Consider the following 22,150-nt stretch of genomic DNA (forward strand, 5'->3'; position numbering starts at 1 on the left):
AACGATGGCAGGTAGATACGGATCTCTTGAAAACAAACAGCTCTCAAACCGGGAGACCAATTTAAAGACGACGCTAAAGCGTACAAAGTGAAACACATCTAACTATCACCATCTAAACTCAATGAAGAGCCTTGTCTTACTGACCCCCATTTTACAGGTGTTAGCCTGGTCCTGGGGGAAGAGACAGGAGCTGACATCACCTGGCAGGAGAGGACCTTTCCGCTTTGCCCAGCATAAGAGATGTACACTCTTGGGCTGATAGTTAGCATGGAATTTAACTTCCTCCAAAATGCTGAAAGCTCAAAATATCCGTAGAGAAAGACATGAAACTGTTAGCAACATAAATGAAGTCTCATCTTTTAAAACATTAAGGTTCTTCTAGATACTCCCTTTCAAGTCTGAAAAAAGTTAAAACTTCAGAATTTGGTTTCTAAATCAAGAACGGAATTTTACAGTCTTTGCCATTTAAAAACACAAAAAGACGAGAGGGAGAGTCCATTCTCAACAGCCTCCCTTTCATTTTGCTTTCTCATTAAGTAAGGCAGCTCCCTGGGCAGAACTCCCCTCGGCTTAAAAGACAGAACTGCTTTACTGCTAAATGATGGATCAAAACCTGTCCTTTAACCATGATTCATTTCATCAGAGCTTTTAACACAAGCTCCCCTTCCATCGAGCCAATGGGTTCACAGTCATTGGCAGATTAAATTCCCTTTCTGGCATGAGTCAAAAAATTTCCTCAACTAAGTACATATAAAAAATGACAACAGTCTAATGACTCGGCTACTGAGGAAACCAGATGCCAACCTCACATTTCATTAACGACTGTCCTAATCAGCAAAAGACAAGAGACTCGGTACCTTTTTAATGGTATTGTGTTTGCTGCTGGTGCCGCCCTGATCAGAGTTCTCATTGTGCAGAATATCCAAGGCCGTCTCCCTCTCTTTGAGTTTCAAGGCCTCGATCTCTGTCTTGAGTTCGTTGAGCTGCTCCTGCAGGTGCTTGCTCTTCTCCATATACTCCACCCTGCCAGAGAGAGGACAGAGTATCAGGGGGTCTGGCAAACAGTGAGGTACCGTGACCGAGAGGCTCCAGACCCACACGCTGCTTGGCCTGGGACCCAGCGTCTGAGCCTGGGGTTCACATCTCTGCTCGGCCACTCGCGGGCCGTGGGAGCTTGGGCCAGTCACTAAACTGCTCTGCATCTGTTTCCTCATCCATAAGATAGGGATAACGATCACAGGGTTGTGGTCAGGATTAAACAGAAGGAAGTGTAGGAAAGCCTCAGTAAACTCTCATACCAGTTGTAATGGATAACAGATAGTTTTTAGTTCTATACAGAAAACAACACAAGAAACAAGCCTCCTGGCATCCAAAACAATCTTGTCTCAACACTTCTCGGAGAAGTAATTCCATTCTAGTGACCTCTTCTGATAGGCCATGGCCACATCCCTACTTGTTTTGGGACATAATCTCCTAAAGATGACCGAAGCTCACTCAGCAAACACCAGGGATAGAAAGATGCCCACCACCACCTGCAAGCACACATGGTTATCTATGAAGGAAGCCATCCCCAGGGTGTCCAGCTACATGGGCACAGCCAGGCAAACTGGGCATCACAGACACAAGGGACATTCTGCAGTGATTCCCACGCACGGGTGGTGCCTGGTGCGCACACGTAATGAGTAAGAAAACATAAACTGTAAAAAAGCAGTACCCTGATCACACAACCATGTACTGCTGAGCACGCCTAGAAAACAGTGAAGGGTAGAGGGAAACTCCACCACGGGTGGAGGGGACTGCGGGTGCCACAGACAGAGACGCTGGGTCCCTCTATCCTCAGGACACGAGCCCAGAGAGACTTACTGCCCGGCCTGTGGCTGCCCATGCTGGACACGGAGAGGGTTACCTGAGGACACCAAACAAGGTGAAAGCGCATGGGCCGCAAAGTCAGACGGACGAAGCGCTGCACCCCGGATCTGTCCCTCATCAGCTGTGGGGTGCTGGGTGAGCTCCTTAAATGCTCTAAATCTGGGTTCTCATTTATAAATGGGAACACTAAACCTACCTTTGAAGGCAGTTGGTGGGAATGAAATGAGATAAAAGATAAAGGACCCTGTCACCCAGGCACCCCGTGCCTGGCAGCTACTGTGACATTTCCCTGGCCAGCCATGGCACAGATGGCCGATTTACCGACGGCTCTGATTAGGGGACCTCAGTTAGATGCCCTCTGCAGTGGGGCTCCCTTCCATCTCAGAGCCACGTCCCCGACCATAAAGTGAAGGCGGAGGACAGCTCAGGGCACGCTGGGCTCAATGTGTGGCTCCCACGGCAGGGCCGTTCAAGCTGACTGTAGCCCCAGCCGTTTGCCCTCCTCAGCCTTGAGCTTGAGTTTCTTCTCTCTCGCCCTTGTTCTAGACATGGGACCCGCCACAGAGCTCAGCCGCCAGAGAACACAACTAGGAAACGTGTCGCATCACCAGGTTAGAACACGACCACCACGGACCACCACGTGAACAGCGGTCTGACTGGCTTGGAGACCTCTTGACAACCAGTCCTAGACTTCAGGTGAGCTCTGGAGCCACTATAAACTCCGGGTCACCAATCAAGTGTCATTTTTATCCTGGAAGATGAATGCTGGTCTGTCGCCCTTCATTTCCAATTAGGAAATTCCTCTCCCGGTGGGTGAGGACAGAACAAACCTTTGTAGGAGTTAGTGCCAGGCTGCCCACGCGGGGCACGGGGGAGGGGAGGGGGCTCCGTACTTTTCTTTCTCTATCTCCATGGAAAGCCGCTTCATGTCAGTATCCTTGAAGTCGAAAGACAGGCTGTCACCAATGAGGTTGAAGCTTGGTATGTCAGGAGGCAGCGGGGCTGGGAGTGGGTTCATGGGCTACGAAGGAGAAATCAGATTAGGAGGTTCGGTTCCACAAGAACAGAGGGCACTGCTGCGTCAACCACCCACCCCTCCAGAGGCCACAAAGGCTCTGGGCCCAGCGTGCCCACCCCTGAAGCAGAGGGTGAGGCAGTTAGATTTGTTTTGAGGACTTTCTCCTCCCAGATCAGAGGGTCGTCTAAAATATGGCCCCAATCTACTTCTCCCACCGTCTGCCCTATAAGATCGTCAATGGTATCATTTATTACCCCTTGGACCACTTTGCTTCCCACCTCTGTTACTTTGCTTAAACCAAGTCACCTCCCTACATCCCATCTCTCTTTCAAGGCCCTAGAACATTCTGCACCATTCGCTCCACCATGTGTTTGCTTAACAGTCGCCCTGAAGGCCCCACCAGGGGAACCGGAGGGCTGGGAGGGAAGGGACCGCTACGAGGTGAGAAGCAGCGCGGCTGGCAGCCCCAGGCTCACCGGGTACGTGGGCTTGGTGGTGATTTCCAGGAGCTTCTGCTTGGCTCTTCGCTCTGCCTCGCGGGCTTCCTGCAGGTCCTGCTTCAGCTGATCTGCCTCCTTGGCCCTGCAAGGAGAGAAGGGACCCTCAGCTCCACAGAAGATGACAGGAGGAGGAAAGAGACCCCTCTTCCCCCTTGACCCCTGGAGACGAGGGAGCTGGGTTAACCCTGAGGATGGCACCAGACCAGGCAAACAAGCACGGGGGTGGGGGGGTGGGGGAGGATTTACATGAAATCAGGACTTCCGAAGCAGGAACAACATTCCCAGGTATTGTTCATTTCAACTGATTTCCAGTTTAAATCAAAACTGGGAGAGCAGTGAAGCAGGTGGCCAGAAGAGTCAAGGATGAACCTTTGCAACTGGGGGAGGGGGAGGGAAATCGGGGGAGGGGCTAGAAGCTTCCTCTGCTTCTTTCTGGGTGAGAGTGGGCTGGGCAAAGGTGTCATACTGGATCACAAAGGGCAGGATGTGAAAGAACTGATTCTTCAGGACCCCCAAGTGAAACAACCTCCTCGGGCAGGAAGATAAGCACATAGCTGAGGGCCTCGTGCCTCGTCAGGACACTGGACCCAGGGGACCCAGCCCAACACACATCACTCGCGGGGAAGTGACGGCACATGGAAAGAAAGGAGCCTAGAGCAGGGTGGGAAACACGGAACCGTATTCCCAGAATGACACGCAAAGAGTGGAGAGGAAACTGTAGCGACTGCACCCTGGCAGTGAAAAGCCAAATTCAGGTGTTCTAAACCCACAGACCAAGTGCCGCGAGGAATGAGCCAGGGTTATCTGACGGCTGTGGAACCAGCACAGCCCAGAGCCTCCAATTGTCTTTGAAAAGCACAGACTACAGTCCCATCCTTCGACCTGGTCGTGAGCCAGGGCACCCTGCCCTCCCCTCCCATCTTCAGGGAAGCGTTAAAGGTGAATAGCTGCTGTCTCCCCACACGCCCCTCAAACCAAAAGGGAAAGGAAGCACGTTCTGTAAATGTCAGAAGAGCCTCCTCATGTCTCCTCAGCTAACAGCAGCCTGTGGACAAGCTCGATGGTTTTCCTGCAAACACAAGCATCACAGAGACGGGGGCTCATCGCAAAGGCACAGCCCGACCAGAGTCCACCGGACAAGAGAACTACGTTCCTGCGCCCGTCCAGCTCCAGCCCCACCGGCCTGTGCGGGAAGGAGCCTCTGCCCCTGCCCGGGAGACGGGTCAGCAGCTGCCAGCAGGCTCTGCCCCAGCGCAGGGCCTCCCCGCCCCCATGCTGACCTCCTCTCGGACTCCTCAGCCATCTTCAGTGCCAGCACCTCGGCCTCCAGCACCTTCTGCTCCATAAGGCGCTTCTCTTCCTCCGTCCGGATGGCCGTGGCCTTGATGCGCTGCATCTCCTGTTCGGCCTCTGCCGCCTTCTGTGCCAGGAGCTTCGCCTCCTCCTCAGTGATTTGGGCCTTTTCGGCCAACAGGTCGGCTGTCTCCTCGGACCGCATCTGGAGAAAAGAGCGTGGTCAGTGGGAACAGGAGTCCTGTGCCTGTCATCAGGAGTCCTGTGCCTGTCATCCCGCCCCGATCAGGCCTCAGACACTCAGGTCAGCAAGGACCAAGGTCTTGGATTCCTTGGGGCCCTGCCACGGAGTGTCCCCAAGCCACACCCTTCAACTTCTCAGAAGGCCCTTCAGGGTCCCTCCATGGGGACCCACTTGAGCTGAGGCTACACTTTATGAGGGAGAAACCCAACTTAACTCTGTCCTTCTTTCTCTTTAAATAATTGCTTCAAAAGCACGGGAGACTGTGCCCTCTGGGGACATGTCACAATGTCTAGAGACATTTTTGATAGTCACAAATGGGGGAATCTAGTGGGCAGAGGCCAGGGACACAGCCAACCAGCCCTCAACACACAGGATGGCCCCCACCAGAGGATGACCTGGCCGCGAGGTGGGGCGGGCCAGGGCTGAGACACCCTGCGGGAAAGGTGACCCATGGTGAGTGGAGTCTGCCTGCACTTGGAGGTTGAACTCAATCTAAATCTGCTCCTGGAAACACAGGCGGAGAGAAAGACAATAATTTTTTTAAGCCAAAATGTCAAAGTAAATGTGGCTAATCCGTGGTCCTTGGGGGCCTAACTCCAGAGCCAGAGGGAGTCCGAGTAGCCTCCCAGGACCCAGCCCCTTGGAAGTCACCAGGGCTTCGTTGGCCATCGTCGCCTCTTCCTTCATCTGCAGCAGCCTCCTCTCCAGCTCGTCCCTCGTGCGTTCAGCCTCCTCCCTCATCTGCTTCTCTCGAGCGAGGCGCTGCCTCTCCATCTGGGGGGAATGAGCGGTCGCTGGTCACAGGGCCCATGACCTGCTGTGCCACAGATCCGAGGACGGCCAGTGCCCAGGGTCTCCCCTCTGGGGATCCTTTTCTTCCCTGGACTTTAGGTACCAGTGTCGTTCTCCTCGCCCACCACCCTCCATCCTTCTAAACCAGCTGTAGAGTGGAAAGCCATGCTCCTTGAAAAATCATCTAGTGGTAAATGAACAAACAGCAGAACACGGAGCCAGTCTCCACCTGGATGTACGGGTACATCCGTACACGCTGGGTACGGAAACAGCTACCTGGCCAACGTGCCTGAGACTCCAGTGGCTCTGCCCTGCAGCTGACAGGACACAATGCAGGCTCCTTCTCCCCAAGGGGCAGCTCCAGAGATAGACCACGTGCCCCTCTCCACCACCATGAGCCACCGTGCCGCTTCTTACCCACACGGACCCCTCCCACACCTCTAATCTCATCAACAGTAGCTCCACTCTTGCCTCTGACCCTTGGAGAAGATGGAATCATCCGTGTGATGCATCAATAGCTCACACATTGTATTTCACAGCGGGAGGCGGCAGCAGCCAGGCGCAGACCCCCACAGCCTCAAGCGGAAGCAACTCCTGAGCCAGGCCTGTGACAGGAGGGAGCCCGGGGGGAGGAGTGGGGATGCGGCCCTGATCCCTGATCCTTACGGCACCAGCACTAAGCTGCTGCCGCCTCCCTTGCCTTCTGGATCACTGTATTAATTGGGCCACATGCCGAGCTTAATAAGGGGAACAAGCAGAGGACAAGTGCTATTCTCTGTGATCCTAGGGCTCTAGCTGAGTTCAGAAAGCAGGAGCCAGAAATGACCACTGCACTATTTTCTTCCTTAAATAATTAAAGCACATTTAATTACTTACTTCTTGCTTCAATCTTCTCCCAAACACAAGATTTTTAAGATTGCTGCTTTTTCTAAATAGTAAGTCAAAAAAATGCATTGGGCCTCAAAGGAATAATGCAAAGACAAGCAATAAAATACAGTAAATTTTTCTCCAGTTTTCCTCTTACAGGTCAATGAAAAGCTTGGCCGATTTGTTCTCTAATTTCCATCATATTACCATTCCCATTAGGTGGATGACTAGATCCCCATTATCCTCCACTTGAAAAAAGTCTACAATTCCTTTCTGCTCTCAGCATTGCACCCTCCCTGAGACCTCCACCCCAATCATAAGGGACCTCCTGTTTGCAAAACAGTTTCAGCTCACAAAGACCTTTAGGTACAGTGTGTCCTCTGATCTGAGACACAGAAGAGAGATCCTTAGCTCCACTTGACAGATAAGAAAACCGAGATCTGGAAGGTAGGTCAACCACTAGGGTCACATACTAAGTTTCACATCTGGCTCCAAGGTCAATGTCTGTACTGCTGGGCCATGAAGCCCCTGACCTGAGGTTGCCAGATGCCAGGAATGTGCATCTGCCATCCTACAGGCAGTGCAGGTCCAGGGTTGTGTTCAAGCTACTCTCTGCACAGCCTGGAGGCTTACACGCTCCTTGCCGTGATCAGATCTCTCACTTCTAAGCTTTCCTCTGCTGATAAAGAGGTCAGAGAGGGCTCTTCTTGAAGTTGCCACTATGACCCTATGCTGGCCCAGGAGCACTTCTTTGTCCAGCAAAACCCATTCCACTGTCCCCCACCCCACCCCAAAGCATCCCGAAGAGTACATCTGTGGCCCGCCAACTCAGAGAGCAAAGAGACGGAGCCGAGAGCACAGAGACGGAGCCGAGAGCACAATGGATCAAACTGGGCATTTCATTCTAAATCTCAGGGCCGGGAGCCAGCTTCATCGGAGGACCCAAATTAGAGAGCTGCACACAGACTAATTATTATCCCTCCAAGCCTGCAAGTCCTAAGGGCAGCTGATTGCAGCTGCTGCTACTCTGTCTAGTAGTTCATCCAAAGCCACAACTGATATTCTCAGCAGCGGGGCTCAGATTAGCTGTGTGGATTGCGGTGAGTCAAAAAGGTCTAAGTGTAGAAAACAGTGATGCAGATCGTCCAGGCTGCTGATAACATGCTCCTGGCACCTCTCGCTGTGGGCGATGTGCCGCCTGGGCTGACCTGCAATGGGGAAGTGCGGCCGGAGTCTAATTCCAGCAGTGGGCGCAGAGATGCCGCCCTGCATTCCATCACCATCTAATTAGAAAAGGAGAAGTCTGGGCACAGGAGACAGGCAGGCAGAAAGAATGAAAGCTTAGCTGCATGGACGATGGATGGATGGATGGATGGGTGGATAGGTGGGTAGATACATGTGGGCTTGGCTATCTCTGCCCACAACGTGCATTAATCACACTTCACTCACTTCACTGGAGAAATAACTAGGGATGTGTCTTTGAGATATGCTGTTAGAGTTTATTCCTCATTTCCAGAGCTGACGTCCCACCATCATTTATTCATCAGCCAAAAAGACCCAACAGGAATAAAATAAGAGTAGGCAGATCCATGCTCAAAGGACTCCTGTGAGCCCATGACCACTCCTTACCTCCGGGCCAAGACCACCACCAGGAGACAGCGGCAGTTCACCTGCTCACCTGCTTTCTGGCCTTCTCCTCCCTGGCCTGAGCTTTCATCTGCTGAACTTCCAAAGAATCAGCCTTCCTCCTCCTCATGAACAGGTCGTGGTTCCCGATACACAGCTGGAGAATCTGTGCAATGAAAGCAGGAGAAATGTTATACCCACACGTTGACTCCACTGAGACAGCACAGCAGCTACAGCATCTTGGTCCAAGGGCTCTTGTGGGGAACCTGAGAGAAGGTATGGAGGGAAACAACCAACGTCCTCCCTGTGGCCTCCAGACCTCAGCTCTGGAGACAATCACAGTGCAGAGAGGAAGGGGCGCCATTTAGCTTGTCTTCTGATGCCCTTCACTCTGCGGAGTCAGCGCGTGGCTCTGCATACCAGGGGAGATGACGGCAAAGCGTGTTCAACAGGCAGGGCTGGGACGATAGGTCATTCGTGGGAAAAAAGTAAGTTGGATTCCCCCACCTCCACCACATGCAAAACTTGACTCCAGAGGGATTAATGCCTTAAGTGCAAAGATCAAGCCCTGGAAATTCTTAGAAGAGAACATAGAAGAATATCTTGATGGTCACAGGATAAGGAAAGATGTCAAGCAAGCCACAAAAAGCACAAATAGTTAAGGAAAAGATGTATACGTTTATCTACATTAAAATTTGTTAAGGCATTAAAAAAAAAGGAAAAATAAGACACAAACTGGAAGAAGAGATAACCAATAAAGAAAACAAACAATCCAGAAGAAAAACAGCCAAAAGACAAGAAACAAGTTTGACAAAAGAGACAATGAGACTGGCCAATAAATATACAAAAAGATATTCAACCTCATTAGCAAATATAAAGATGCAAATTAATATGACACTGAGATACCATTTTAAATGCACAAGATTGGCAAAAATTTTTAAAGGCTAATAACACAATTGCTGAGGATATAGGATATAAGGCAAAAGGAAGTCTCACCCAGTGTTGTTGATTCTGTACATTAATTCACCTTCTTTGGAAAACAACGTGACATAACCTTGAATTTGGACATATACCACATGCAGGGCTATGTGAAGACACTCTCTAGACTCCAGGGAAGCGATTGCCCATGCGTACCAGCGGGCAGATACAAGACGCAGAAAGCACTTAATTGTCCATTAACAGGAGAATGGAGAAAAAAATATATATATATATATATTTTTTTTTAACAGAATATATAATGGAATACTATACAGCAGTGAAATGAAAGGACCATATCTTTGAGCATCAACATAGATAAATCTCAAAAAATAATGTGTAAAAAAGGCATGTGACAGAAGAACACAGTTGATAGCACATACATAAATTTCAAAAACATACATAACTTGCCGTATACGAACTAAAGTTCTGATGAAAAGCAGGGGGATATTAAGCACACAGCTGAGAATGGTGGTCACCCTCGGGGAGAGGGGGGACAGCAAGGTGCTAATGCGGGGGCGGTTCCACAGTGTTAGGAGTGTGCTATTTCTTAAAGCTTGGTGGTGGGTAAGTAGCTGTTTATTTCTGTTGTTCTTTATAGCCCACGTATACATTATACATATCCTTTCATATATATGAAGTACTTCAATAAAAATAACTTTTAGAAATTCCTCATCACAAAATGTAGGTTTGACTCTTTAGGTTAAGCTAAAGAGAAATCTTTCAAGGCTGATCAGAGAAGCACGTACCAAGTGAGTGATCATTCTACACCTCACAACATGTCACTCTGATACTGGTTCAAAAAGGGCTTTCAATTTCACAGAAAAACTACAGTCTGTAACAAAAACCAGGATCTCAACTTACCAGCTTATTAACACGAAGCTTTGAGGAGTTAAATTTGAAGACATCAATTTTCTTATCCAATGGCTTAATAGTAAACTGAAAGGAAAAAGCAGAAAACAGTTTCAGTTTGATAGCCTAGAACATTGCCACCAACTGGGAAATTCCACAAAAGCAGCAAACCCCCTGGCAAAGATCCAGCACAAGGCCATGCCTTGTCCTGGCTTCATGGTGCCCAGGAAGTTCAGGATCCTGGAAGCTGGGTTCTCGGCACCATCTTAGGCTTGGAAATCTGAAATACAAACCCTTGACGGGCCCAACCTTGAGGCCAACACTGGGAGGGCCACCGCAGAGGCAGCCCTGCCTACAGGAGGCTCACCACCTGGCTGGAACTAGACCAACAAGAGTCAACTACTCAAGAGATTACATCACGTGTTAGTGCCTCATTGGGTGGCACAAATCACAAATCCTCAGGGTAGGATGGACATAAGCTGGTCTTGGACAAAGAATATGACAGAGAAGCTAAAACGTAGGATGGAGGGGCATTCTGGACAGGGCAAGCAATAGAGATAAGGCAGAGATGGGGAAATGAGCAGTGTTAGCGTGTGTGTGTGTGTGTGTGTGTGTGTGTGTGTGTGTCATTATTAACTCTTTGATGACTAAGATAAAACCATGGGTTTAGACTGGGAGGAAGGCAGGAGTGGGGGCTGGTGAGGTAGGCTGGGGATGGGCAGTCAGAAGGGCTTAGATTTGACGTGACAGCATATGGGGCGTCACCCCAGATTTCCAAACATGGGGATGGTTTGATGAAAGCTGTTAATAGAAAGAATACGGTTAAAGAGTGACAAAGAATGGACTGTAGTAGAAAAGGAAAATACTACAAAAATCAAAGGGGAGAGAAAGAGGAATGCTACGGATGGGCGGGTGGGTGGGTGGGTAGCTTAGTAGGAGAACCCAGGGCCAGACTACCAGGCAGGGTCAAATATAAAGAAAAAACGGCAACTGTTGTTCTCACTCATTCCTGATGAGACTGGACAGATCTTAGATTTCAAAGATGCACTTTATTTTTTTTATTTTATTTTTTTATTTTTAACATCTTTATTGGAGTATAATTGCTTTACAATGGTGTGTTAGTTTCTGCTTTATAACAAAGTGAATCAGCTATACATATACATACATCCCCATATCTCCTCCCTCTTGCATCTCCCTCCCACCTTCCCTATCCCACCCCTCTAGGTGGTCACAAAGCACCGAGCTGATCTCCCTGTGCTATGCAGCTGCTTCCCACTAGCTATCTATTTTACATTTGGTAGTGTATATATGTCCATGCCACTCTCTCACTTCGTCCCAGCTTACCCTTCCCCCTCCCCGTGTCCTCAAGTCCATTCACTACGTCTGCGTCTTTATTCCTGTCCTGCCCCTAGGCTCTTCAGAACCTTTTTTTTTTTTCTTTTTTAGATTCCATATATATGTGTTAGCATACGGTATTTGTTTTTCTCTTTCTGACTTACTTCACTCTGTATGACAGACTCTAGGTCCATCCACCACACTACAAATAACTCAATTTCGTTTCTTTTTATGGCTGAGTAATATTCCATTGTATATATGTGCCACATCTTCTTTATCCATTCATCTGTCGATGGACACTTCGGTTGCTTCCATGTCCTGGCTATTGTAAATAGAGCTGCAATGAACACTGTGGCACATGACTCTTTGAATTATGGTTTTCTCAGTGTATATGCCCAGTAGTGGGATTGCTGGGTCGTATGGTAGTTCTATTTTTAGTTTTTTAAGGAACCTCCATACTGTTCTCCATAGTGGCTGTATCAATTTACATTCCCACCAACAGTGCAAGAGGGTTCCCTTTCCTCCACACCCTCTCCAGCATTTATTGTTTGTAGATTTTTTGATGATGGCCATTCTAACTGGTGTGAGGTGATACCTCATTGTAGTTTTGATTTGCATTTCTCTAATGATTAGTGATGTTGAGCATCCTTTCATGTGTTTGTTGGCAATGTGTATATCTTCTTTGGAGAAATGTCTATTTAGGTCTTCTGCCCATTTTTGGATTGGGTTGTTTGTTTTTTTGATACTGAGCTGCTTGTAAATTTTGGAGATTAATCCTTTGTCAGTTGCTTCATTTGCAAATATTTTCTCCCATTCTGAGGGTTGTCTTTTCGTCTTATGTTTTCTTTTGCTTGGCAAAAGCTTTTAAGTTTCATTAGGTCCCATTTGTTTATTTTTGTTTTTATTTCCATTTCTCTAGGAGGTGGGTCAAAAAGGATCTTGCTGCGATTTATGTCATAGACAAAGATGCACTTTAAACATGAATACCCACTCCCAAGAAAGACTTGCTAAGCAGATGAAGTCGTTTAAGAAGATCTATTCTTGGGTATTTCTTTCACATGCTATATTGTCCAACAAGGGCTTAGCACACAGAGGACAGAAAAATGGTCCTTTGTTTCGCTTTTGGTCAAGTGAACTTAGAAGCAGTATTGCTCTTGTGTAGGCTGCTATTTATGAATTTTGTGAGCTTATTTTTGGCCTTGCTATCAAAGCCCAGAGCTGTCAGTGGGAAACCTCAAGGAGTGGGGAAACCACAGGCTCTGTGCCACGCCAGGGCATGCACACAGAATCAATGGCTCACTTAAAATAAACCAGCACTTCTGTTGTGACAGCACAGTCGTTGTATATAACGACCAAGACTACTTCTCATCATGTCAAGTCAGCTTGGGGCCTTGCACTGTGCGAGTTACTGACGTGACGGAACTCGGGGGCGCCTTGCCCCGGGAGAGGGAATATTAGTTTACTGTGTCGAGCCATCGCACTAGGGGAGACTTCACTCCTTGGCTTCCATGAAGGATGAGTGTTTTGGGAGCCTTTAGCACGCGAAGTTGTGGATGTGCAGTAAATAGACTTTATGAAATTAGAGATGAAAAACTACCAGCACACCTACTGCTTTAAGTTACGTAGAACTTTCAGTTTAAGTGCTTTAAAAGAGAAATACCTAAATGCTCATCTCCTGGGCTACTTACAAAAATCTGAGAAGCCAAAATGTTTTGAATTAAGAAGCTCAATCTGTCTCATCAAGCATGGCCGAGTAGATCTCAACCACATATTGGCAACCAGGGGCCTGGTGCTCCTTTCCTCGAGTTGCTACACGAGGAAAGAGAAAGCAGGAAACCTGCACGGGGTGGGGGCTCTGCAGGCAGCCACGTGGGCCATCTCTGTTACTCACTCCACGCCCGGGCTTGCCTTCCTCAGCCCGGTGCAGTGCGTCTCAGGGCCCGTCCTCTGTGCTTCCCTGGAAACTCAGGGGATGTGGCTTCTGCTATTCCTCTCACCAGACACAGGTCACCTGATCCCTCTGCATCTCCGCTTCCTGAGGTGACACAGAGCAACCAGAACACAGTCCCTACTCTCACAGCAGTGTTCTTGTGAAGACTGAATCAGAGCCAGGGCAAAGCTGCTGGCAGGCTGAAAAGTACCATATCGTCACCACCTCTGTCACCAGCCGCTCACACTGAGGTTATGGATCACGGCAGTTGAGTCACTACTTGACTATAACTTCCCTGAGGGCTGAGACTGCATTCTCTACATCTTTGTTTCTCCCACAAAACCTAACACAAAGGAGATGCTCAAAAACTCCCTTAAAATTAACAATGAACGTGGTTACCAAGGGGGAAAGGGTGGGGGAGGGGATAAATTGGGAGACTGGGACTGACATATACACACTACTATATATAAAATAGATAACTAATAAGAACCTACTGTATAGCACAGGGAACTCTACTCAATACTCTGTAATGACCTATATGGGAAAAGAATCTAAAAAAGAGTGGATATATGTATATGTTTAACTGATTCACTTTGCTGTACAGCAGAAACTAACACAACATTGTAAAGCAACTATACTCCAATAAAAATTAATTTAAAAAATTAACAAAGAATGAATGAATGAATGAATATAGGATTACAGCATTAGGGAAAAGTCACAATCCTATATAGTAATATTTGAATTCTAAGTTAGAGTGCTCATTTGAGTTATTCAAACTTAATTTTTCTTTAATTCTTGTAAGCAAGTTGGCCTGATATCCTTTATATCACTGCTGATATGTATATATTATATATACTATACATATATATATAAAAAATACATATACATTCACATACATGTTATGGAGAGGTGTGTGTGTGTGTGTGTATATATATATATATATATATATATATATATATATATATATATATATACACACACATATCTCTGCATCCCATGAATCAAGCACTGGACACAGAGAGAGGGTTTAATATACACCACACTTAAAATACAAAGAGAGGGGCTTCCCTGGTGGCGCAGTGGTTAAGAATCCGCCTGCCAATGCAGGCAACACGGGTTTGATCCCTGGTCCGGGAAGATCCCACATGCCGCAGAGCAACTAAGCCCGTGTGCCACAGCTACTGAGCCTGCGCTCTGGAGTCCGCAAGCCACAACTACTGAGCCCACGTGCCACAACTACTGAAGCCCGTGTGCCTAGAGCCCGTGCTCCACAACAGGAGAAGCCACCGCAATGAGAAGCCTGCGCACCGCAACTAAGACCCACACGGCCAAAAATAAAAATAAATAAAATACATAAATTTATTTAAAAAAAAAAACAAAGAGAATTCTCACCAGAAATAGAAAGCCAAGTAATAAGAAAGGGTTACTTTCTGGTTTGTTTACTGTTCTCCAGGGTTTAGTCCTGACAGTTGAGCTTCCCAGCCTCTCATTAGTCAGCAGAGGGGTTTAGTTATGCTGTTTGAAAATAGGATGCCAGTACTGTTCTGTAAATACTATAAAAATCAACAAGCAAAAACCCAAAGCCTGGGAATTAAAGGATCTTGCTGCTAACAAGGAGCGGCCACTCCAGAAGGAGGAGAGATGGGGAAAAACCTGCTGGGCCGCCAGGGCATCTACAGTGCAGACGGGTCCTACCTCCTTGTCGCTGTACGAGATGTTTCGGATTTCGTTCCACGGGAAGGAGATCTTGGGGGTCAGTCTGTTCTCAGGGTCATAAATGTGAAGCCCCAAAGCATCCACTCCGAGCAGCAGCTCTGTGCCCTTTTTATTCTGTAGATTTGACAAAGAACAGCCACCGTCAGCTCCAGCTGAGGCTCAAGATTTTATTCAACTTCCCAAAGAACCTGGCATAGACTGTTACATGTGACAAGTTTCAACAGGTCCCAACAGAAGTCACTGCTGTCTTAGAACCCAGGGGGCCTCCAGCTTCCTGAACTGGGGCAGGTGGAGGCAAAATGATACCATTCTTGTGAGTCATGTGTCCCACGGAAGGATCACTGGGGGCTCCTGTCACTGGCTCCATGGCTACAGCAGAGGTAATCGAAACATTGTTACTGCTAATTAAATAACTGGCTTATCATAGATGTAGAATAAAAACTTGTAGGATTAAACACCTCTTATGTTAAAAGAAAAGGTTATTGTACTACCAGAAAGAAAACTCTAAGTGCTGGGATCAGATGGCCTTATTTTACACTAAAATGTAGTTTCAATGTGATAAAGCAAGTATAAAGTGTTAACTGTAGAATCCAGGCTGTGGGTATACATAGGTATGCACTGTAAAAGTCTTCCAACTTTCCTGCACGTTGGAAACTTTTTACTACAAAATATCAGAAAAATATATCAAAATGAATTATATATAAATTGTACCCTAATAAAGCTGTGTAAAAATTTAATTGATAGACTGTACGCAGGCTGTACCCCTGACGGCAGTCCGGCCAGCAGCCAGGGCACCCGTAGGGCAAGCGTCCTGGGCCCCCATGTCACTGACCAGTGTGCACCTGGAGGCCACCTCTTCGGGCTGCAGGCCCATCCCCCTGTGCTGCAGTCTGGTCCTCGTGCGGCAGTGGGGGGCATCTCCCCACACCTGACCCCTTGCTGACAACAAGGAAACGGACCCAAGACTCCAGGGCAGGAAAACAGGTCTGCAAACTGAGAAGGTGCGGGGACTGTGATGAGAAGTACAAGGCTAATAGCAGGCGTCAGGAGGAGGAGCGAGCACTCTGAGATAAATCTTCTACTCCAGCTGACACCTGAAGTCAGATGTGATCACCAAACCATGAGGGAGAGTCGTCTGCTCGTCTGCAGAGCTCTTAAAACCACTGCGTTAACACAAGTGAGGCTTTGTGCTTTAAAAATCTATAGTACGTTTTGGAAAACAAGACGTTTCATTATGTTTCTAGCTTAAGTTTTTTAAAAGAATGGATTGCACCCTCTGCCTCCTATCATGAGGCTCCAACTGTTCTAGAGAATAAACAGAGAAGTGGGGACTCAAGCAGCCCCTTTTAAATTATTTTAAGCACACGTCTTCCTTAGGTGATGGTGAAATTTCAGGAACTTTAACACAAAGACACTAAAATATCCATTAGCCTCATCTATCGCGCAATACAAGACACACACGCACAAAGTAGTATAATTTAGTCTGACTGCTGTAGAAATATTCCCTCATAAGAAGCTGTTTTTGAAGGGTTATAAAACACTAGTTTTCTACAATGTAGGTGGTGGGGCAAGAGGAGTCATATGGACAAAACCACAGAAATGTGTCAAATGAGTCTGACCTTAAAGAAACCAAACAATTAGCAAATACAAATTAATAAAACTTTAGAAAACAACCTTCGGCGTTATTAGGGAAAATCTTTTAGGCATTTGTATACTATACAAAAGTGACAATTTGTCAGTGTGCCTTATTTTATGCAAATGATCCATTAAAAATATGTATTTAGAAAACAAAGTAGAAAGCTATCCCTAGGATATTTTAAATGTGTTTCAATTTACCGAAATTTAATACAAAATTTATGGAAACCCTGAAAAGGAAAGCAAGCCTTAACTATAATGATAGCTGTTTTACTGTCTACTCATCTACAGTTTGGAACCGGCAATGAAATACTTCAGCAAATCGCATGAACTCCTTTGGGAGGAGCTGCGTCCAGCAGCAGAGCCTCAGGAGAAAGATGCTTGAAAGGCGGGACAGGGGCTGAAAACAAACGCTTCTCCAGTGCAGGAGCAGCAGGTTCCCGGAGGACAGCGGACTATTAATGGTCTGCATAGAAAATCAATTAGCCTGCCAGGGAGAGTCCCCACCCAAACAAATCAGTAATCTGTAAAAGCAGCTTTACTCTCCTTGTGTCCTGGGGGAAGAAAATATTTACAGGTGTTCCCTGTGGACCCGGATCTCACAGAGCCAGAGATAACCAAATGTTACACCAGAGCATTCAGGCAGGTTTCTGCCCAGGCAGGACCAGGCCCTCCCGGGCTCCACTGATACTTAATTACCTAGGATCTAACTTAAGTCCCAATATAGAAAATGAGGCTCTTACACCCGCCCCTTCCTCTTCCCCTGTTCACCACTGAACTGTCGAAGTGTCGCCCGCCCTGGGATGCGGAGGGACCCATTTTAACAGTCTGCCCTCATTCAGTCTCCACCCACACACGGGGAACTCGCAGAGGCTTCCACACACCCGGATTGTAAAGTAGTTCACACCGTACATCTCCAGGTCCTGAGCTATCTTCAAATATTCCATTTCAGCTTCGTCCCTGCGAGGAGAATGAAAGACACCATCACTGGCGCGGAAATGAGAAATCTGGAGGGCGGCGCACACCGAGCTGAGCTTCGAACCTGCGGGAAGACGCGAGCCAGGCAGCTACCCACCAAGCTCTGCCCGGTCCCAAGTCTGTTAACCACACCACACAGAGGTGAAGCAGAATTTCCCATCCCCGTGAAAACAAGAGAATAGATTCATTACAGTGTCTCTTGGCTTCAATTTCATGCTTAACCCTTGGTAAACAGTGACACCTGGCTTGAGTAATTCAAGACAAGCACGTGGTACATCTGCTCCCTCAAATGGATTTGGATGTTCGAATTTTACGTAAGCTGTTGCTGTATCTAATTGCGTACTTTCTTCACCTAGAAGGTTTTGGTAATGATGTATCTCTCTCTGCAAGCTACCTGAGAGCTGCCTTTCTGATTTTATTCCTTTGGGTGTTATTGGAGGTTAAGGCACCTTCCTGATTTTAATCCTTTGGATGTTGCGGGAGGTTAGGGCAAGAGCTATCCAGGCTGTCAAACGCAAGCCTGGTCACCCACTTCTAAGTTGTGAGTCAGACTTAAAGGAAGCTCTTGAAGTAGCAATGACTTGCAGAAAACTCCCAGATAGGTACAGTGTTGAAATATCTTAACTCAAGTCTCCCTATGACCTTGCCTTCTTCCCTCTCTCCCATCTCAAAATGGTCTCAAATGAATTTTAAAAATTCAACCTGAGAGGAGGAGCAGTGGCAAGCAGGTGGAGCAATTCGAAATCACACACGTTGTTGATGTAAATTGATACAATTGCTTTGGAAAATTGATGTTATTTGTAACAGCAAAAACCAGGGGACAACGGGACAACCTAAATGTCCATCAGTAGTGGAATGGATAAATAATGTGTGGTCTATGAATACAGCGGAATTCTACACAGCAATGAAAATGGAAAAAAACACCGTTACAAGCCACAAACCCAAATCTCACAATATCATGCTGCATGAAAGAAGTGAGGCACAAATAACAGAAACTGTCTGATTGCACTTATACAATGTTTAAAACAGGCAACACTAATCCATGGAGTTGGATTCAGAAGAGTGGTTACCTCTGGGGAGGAGTGATCGGGGGCACGTGCTTTCTTGTCACCTGGTGTTACCTGGTGTTTTCACTTTGTAAGAATCCATCAAGTGGTATATTTACGACTTGTCCACTTTTCGGTATACTTTTTTAAGAGTTAAAAACAACATGTGATAGGAAGTTGATTTGAAGAAGAGAAAACAAATATTAAAGGCTAATGAAAAGATGATCAATTCCTAAAGTGATAGGGGAAATGCTAATTAATACTTAAGATACAAAATTTCATCTTTTAGATCACAAAGATTAGATTGGTTAAAAACCAGTGTTGGGGAGAGAATGGGGGGGAACACTTTCACACACTGCCGATGGGCTTGTAAATAGGTACAACCTTTTCGGAGGGCAATTTGGAGGCACCTGTCAAGACGCAAAATGCTCACATCCTTTTGCCTCAGCAACTCCTCTAAAGGATCTATCCTCAGAACTACTCATACAATTACATAATGATATCAGATTGTACACTGCAGAACATTCTGTAAAAGTGAAAGACCTATAGCTACTCCAAATACCATCAACAGAGGAATGGACGCAAAAGCTATGGGATATGCATATAATAGAACTTTTCTTTCTGAATTTTATTTTATTTATTTTTTTATACAGCAGGTTCTTATTAGTTATTTTATACATATTAGTGAATGTATGTCAATCCCAAACTCCCAATTCATCCCACCACCACGCCCCCGCCACTTTCCCCCCTTGGTGTCCATACATTTGTTCTCTACATCTGTGTCTCTATTTCTGCCCTGCAAACCGGTTCATCTGTACCATTTTTCTAGGTTCCACATATATGCGTTAATATACGATATTTGTTTTTCTCTTTCTGACTTACTTCACTCTGTATGACAATCTGTAGATCCATCCAGGTCTCTACAAATGACCCAATTTCGTTCTTTTTATGGCTGAGTAATATTCCACTGTATATATGTACCACATCTTCTTTATCCATTCATCTGTCAATGGGCATTTAGGTTGCTTCCATGACCTGGCTATTGTAAATAGTGCTGCAATGAACATTGGACATTGGGGTGCATGTGTCTTTTTTTTTTTTTTAATTTTTATTTATTTATTTATTTATTTATTTATTTATTTATTTAATTTTATTTTTTGGCTGCATTGGGTCCTCCTTGCTGCGTGCGGGCTTTCTCTAGTTGCGGCGAGAGGGGGCTACTCTTCATTGCAGTGCACAGGCATCTCATTAGGGTGGCTTCTCTTGTTGCGGAGCACAGGCTCTAGGCGCACGGGCTTCAGTAGTTGTGGCACGCGGGCTCAGTAGTTGTGGCTTGTGGGCTCTAGAGCTTGGACTCAGCAGTTGTGGCGCACAGGCTTAGTTGCTCCGCAGCATGTGGGACCTTCTTGGACCAGGGATTGAACCCGTGTCCCCTGCATTGGCAGGCAGATTAACCACTGAGCCACCAGGGAAGTCCCTGCATGTGTCTTTTTGAATTATGGTTTTCTCTGGGTATATGCCCAGTAGTGGGTTTGCTGGGTCATATGATAATTCTATTTTTAGTTTTTTAAGGAACCTCCATACTGTTCTCCATAGCGGCTGTATAAATTTACATTCCCACCAACAGTGCAAGAGGGTTCCCTTTCCTCCACACCCTCTCCAGCATTTGTTGTTTATAGATTTTCTGATGATGCCCATTCTAACTGGTGTGAGGTGATACCTCATTGTAGTTTTGATTTGCATTTCTCTAATAATTAGTGATGTTGAGCAGCTTTTCATGTGCTTCTTAGCCATCTATATCTCTTCTTTGGAGAAATGTCTATTTAGGCCTTCTGCCCATTTTTGATTGGGTTGTTTGTTTTTTTAATATTGAGCTGCATGAGCTGTTTATATATCTTGGAGATTAATCCTTTGTCCGTTGATTCGTTTGCAAATATTTTCTCCATTCTGAGGGTTGTCTTTTTGTCTTGTTTATAGTTTCCTTTGCTTGGCAAAAGCTTTTAACTTTCATTAGGTCCCATTTGTTTATTTTTGTTTTTATTTCCATTACTCTAGGAGGTGGATCAAAAATATCTTGCTGTGATTTATGTCAAAGAGTGTTCTTCCTATGTTTTCCTCTAAGAGTTTTACAGTGTCCGGTCTTACATTTAGGTCTCTAATCCATTTTGAGCTTATTTTTGTGTATGGTGTTAGAGAGTGTTCTAATTTCATTCTTCTACATGTAGCTGTCCAGTTTTCTCAGCACCACTTATTGAAGAGACTGTCTTTTCCCCATTGTATATCCTTGCCTCCTTTGTCATAGATTAGTTGACCATAGGTGCGTGGGTTTATCTCTGGGCTTTCTATCCTGTTCCATTGATCTATATTTCTGTTTTTGTGCCAGTACCATATTGTTTTGATTACTGTACCTTTGTAGTACAGTCTGAAGTCAGGGAGTCTGATTCTTCCAGCTCCGTTTTTTCCCCTCAAGACTGCTTTGGCTATTTGGGGTCTTTTGTGTCGCCATACAAATTTTAAGATTTTTTGTTCTAGTTCTCTAAAAAATGCCACTGGTAATTTGATAGGGATTGCATTGAATCTGTAGATTGCTTTGGGTAGTATAGACATTTTCACAATATTGATTCTTCCCATCCAAGAACATTGTACATCTCTCCATCTGTCTGTGTCATCTTTGGTTTCTTTCATCAGTGTCTTATAGTTTTCTGAGTACAGGTCTTTACCTCTTTAGGTAGGTTTATTCCTAGGTATTTTATTCTTTTTGTTGCAGTGGTGAATGGGATTGTTTCTTTAATTTCTCTTTCTGATCTTTTGTTGTTAGTGTATAGGAATGCAAGAGATATCTGTGCATTAATTTTGTATCCTGCAAATTTACCAGATTCATTGATTAGCTCTAGTAGTTTTCTGGTGGCATCTTTAGGATTCTCTATGTATAGTGTCATGTCATCTGCAAACAGTGACAGTTTTACTTCTTCTTTTCTAATTTGTATTCCTTTTATTTCTTTTTCTTCTCTGATTGTCGTGGCTAGGACTTCCAAAACTATGCTGAATAACAGTGGCAAGAGTGGATATCCTTGCCTTGTTCCTGATCTTAGAGAAAATGCTTTCAGTTTTTCACCATTGAGAATGATGTTTGCTGTGGGTTTGTCATATATGGCCTTTATTATGTTGAAGTAGGTTCCCTCTATGCCCACTTTCTGGAGTTTTTATCATAAATGGGTGTTGAATTTTGTCAAAAGCTTTTCCTGCATCTATTGAGATGATCATATGGTTTTTCTTCTTCAATTTGTTAATATGGTGTATCACATTGATTGATTAGTGTATACTGAAGAATCCTTGCATCCCTGGGATAAATCCCACTTGATCATGGTGTATGATCCTTTTAATGTGTTGTTGGATTCTGTTTGCTAGTATTTTGTTGAGGATTTTTGCATCTATATTCATCAGTGATATTGGTCTGTAATTTTCTTTTTTTGT

At 45.8% G+C, this 22,150-nt stretch overlaps 1 protein-coding gene across 5 annotated transcripts in view; it reads right to left on the bottom strand.

The window, feature by feature from the left end:
• Positions 1–22,150, bottom strand: part of NF2 (NF2, moesin-ezrin-radixin like (MERLIN) tumor suppressor) — an 85,573-nt gene that overhangs the window by 13,600 nt on the left and 49,823 nt on the right. For 4 of the 5 annotated variants that reach the window (XM_059893552.1, XM_059893553.1, XM_059893555.1 and 1 more), the window contains exons 7-15: positions 17,537–17,612; positions 14,997–15,131; positions 10,049–10,123; positions 8,262–8,375; positions 5,576–5,698; positions 4,668–4,885; positions 3,364–3,469; positions 2,763–2,890; positions 858–1,023 (exon numbers count right to left, since the gene is read on the bottom strand). In XM_059893552.1, the coding sequence (XP_059749535.1) occupies positions 858–1,023; positions 2,763–2,890; positions 3,364–3,469; positions 4,668–4,885; positions 5,576–5,698; positions 8,262–8,375; positions 10,049–10,123; positions 14,997–15,131; positions 17,537–17,612 (1,141 nt within the window). Of the gene's footprint in view, positions 1–850; positions 1,024–2,762; positions 2,891–3,363; positions 3,470–4,667; positions 4,886–5,575; positions 5,699–8,261; positions 8,376–10,048; positions 10,124–14,996; positions 15,132–17,536; positions 17,613–22,150 lie in introns of all 5 variants that reach the window. The other variant, XM_059893556.1, reaches the window with a different exon arrangement.

Source organism: Balaenoptera ricei, chromosome 14 (genome assembly GCF_028023285.1).
Source record: "Balaenoptera ricei isolate mBalRic1 chromosome 14, mBalRic1.hap2, whole genome shotgun sequence".
NCBI lineage: Eukaryota > Metazoa > Chordata > Mammalia > Artiodactyla > Balaenopteridae > Balaenoptera > Balaenoptera ricei.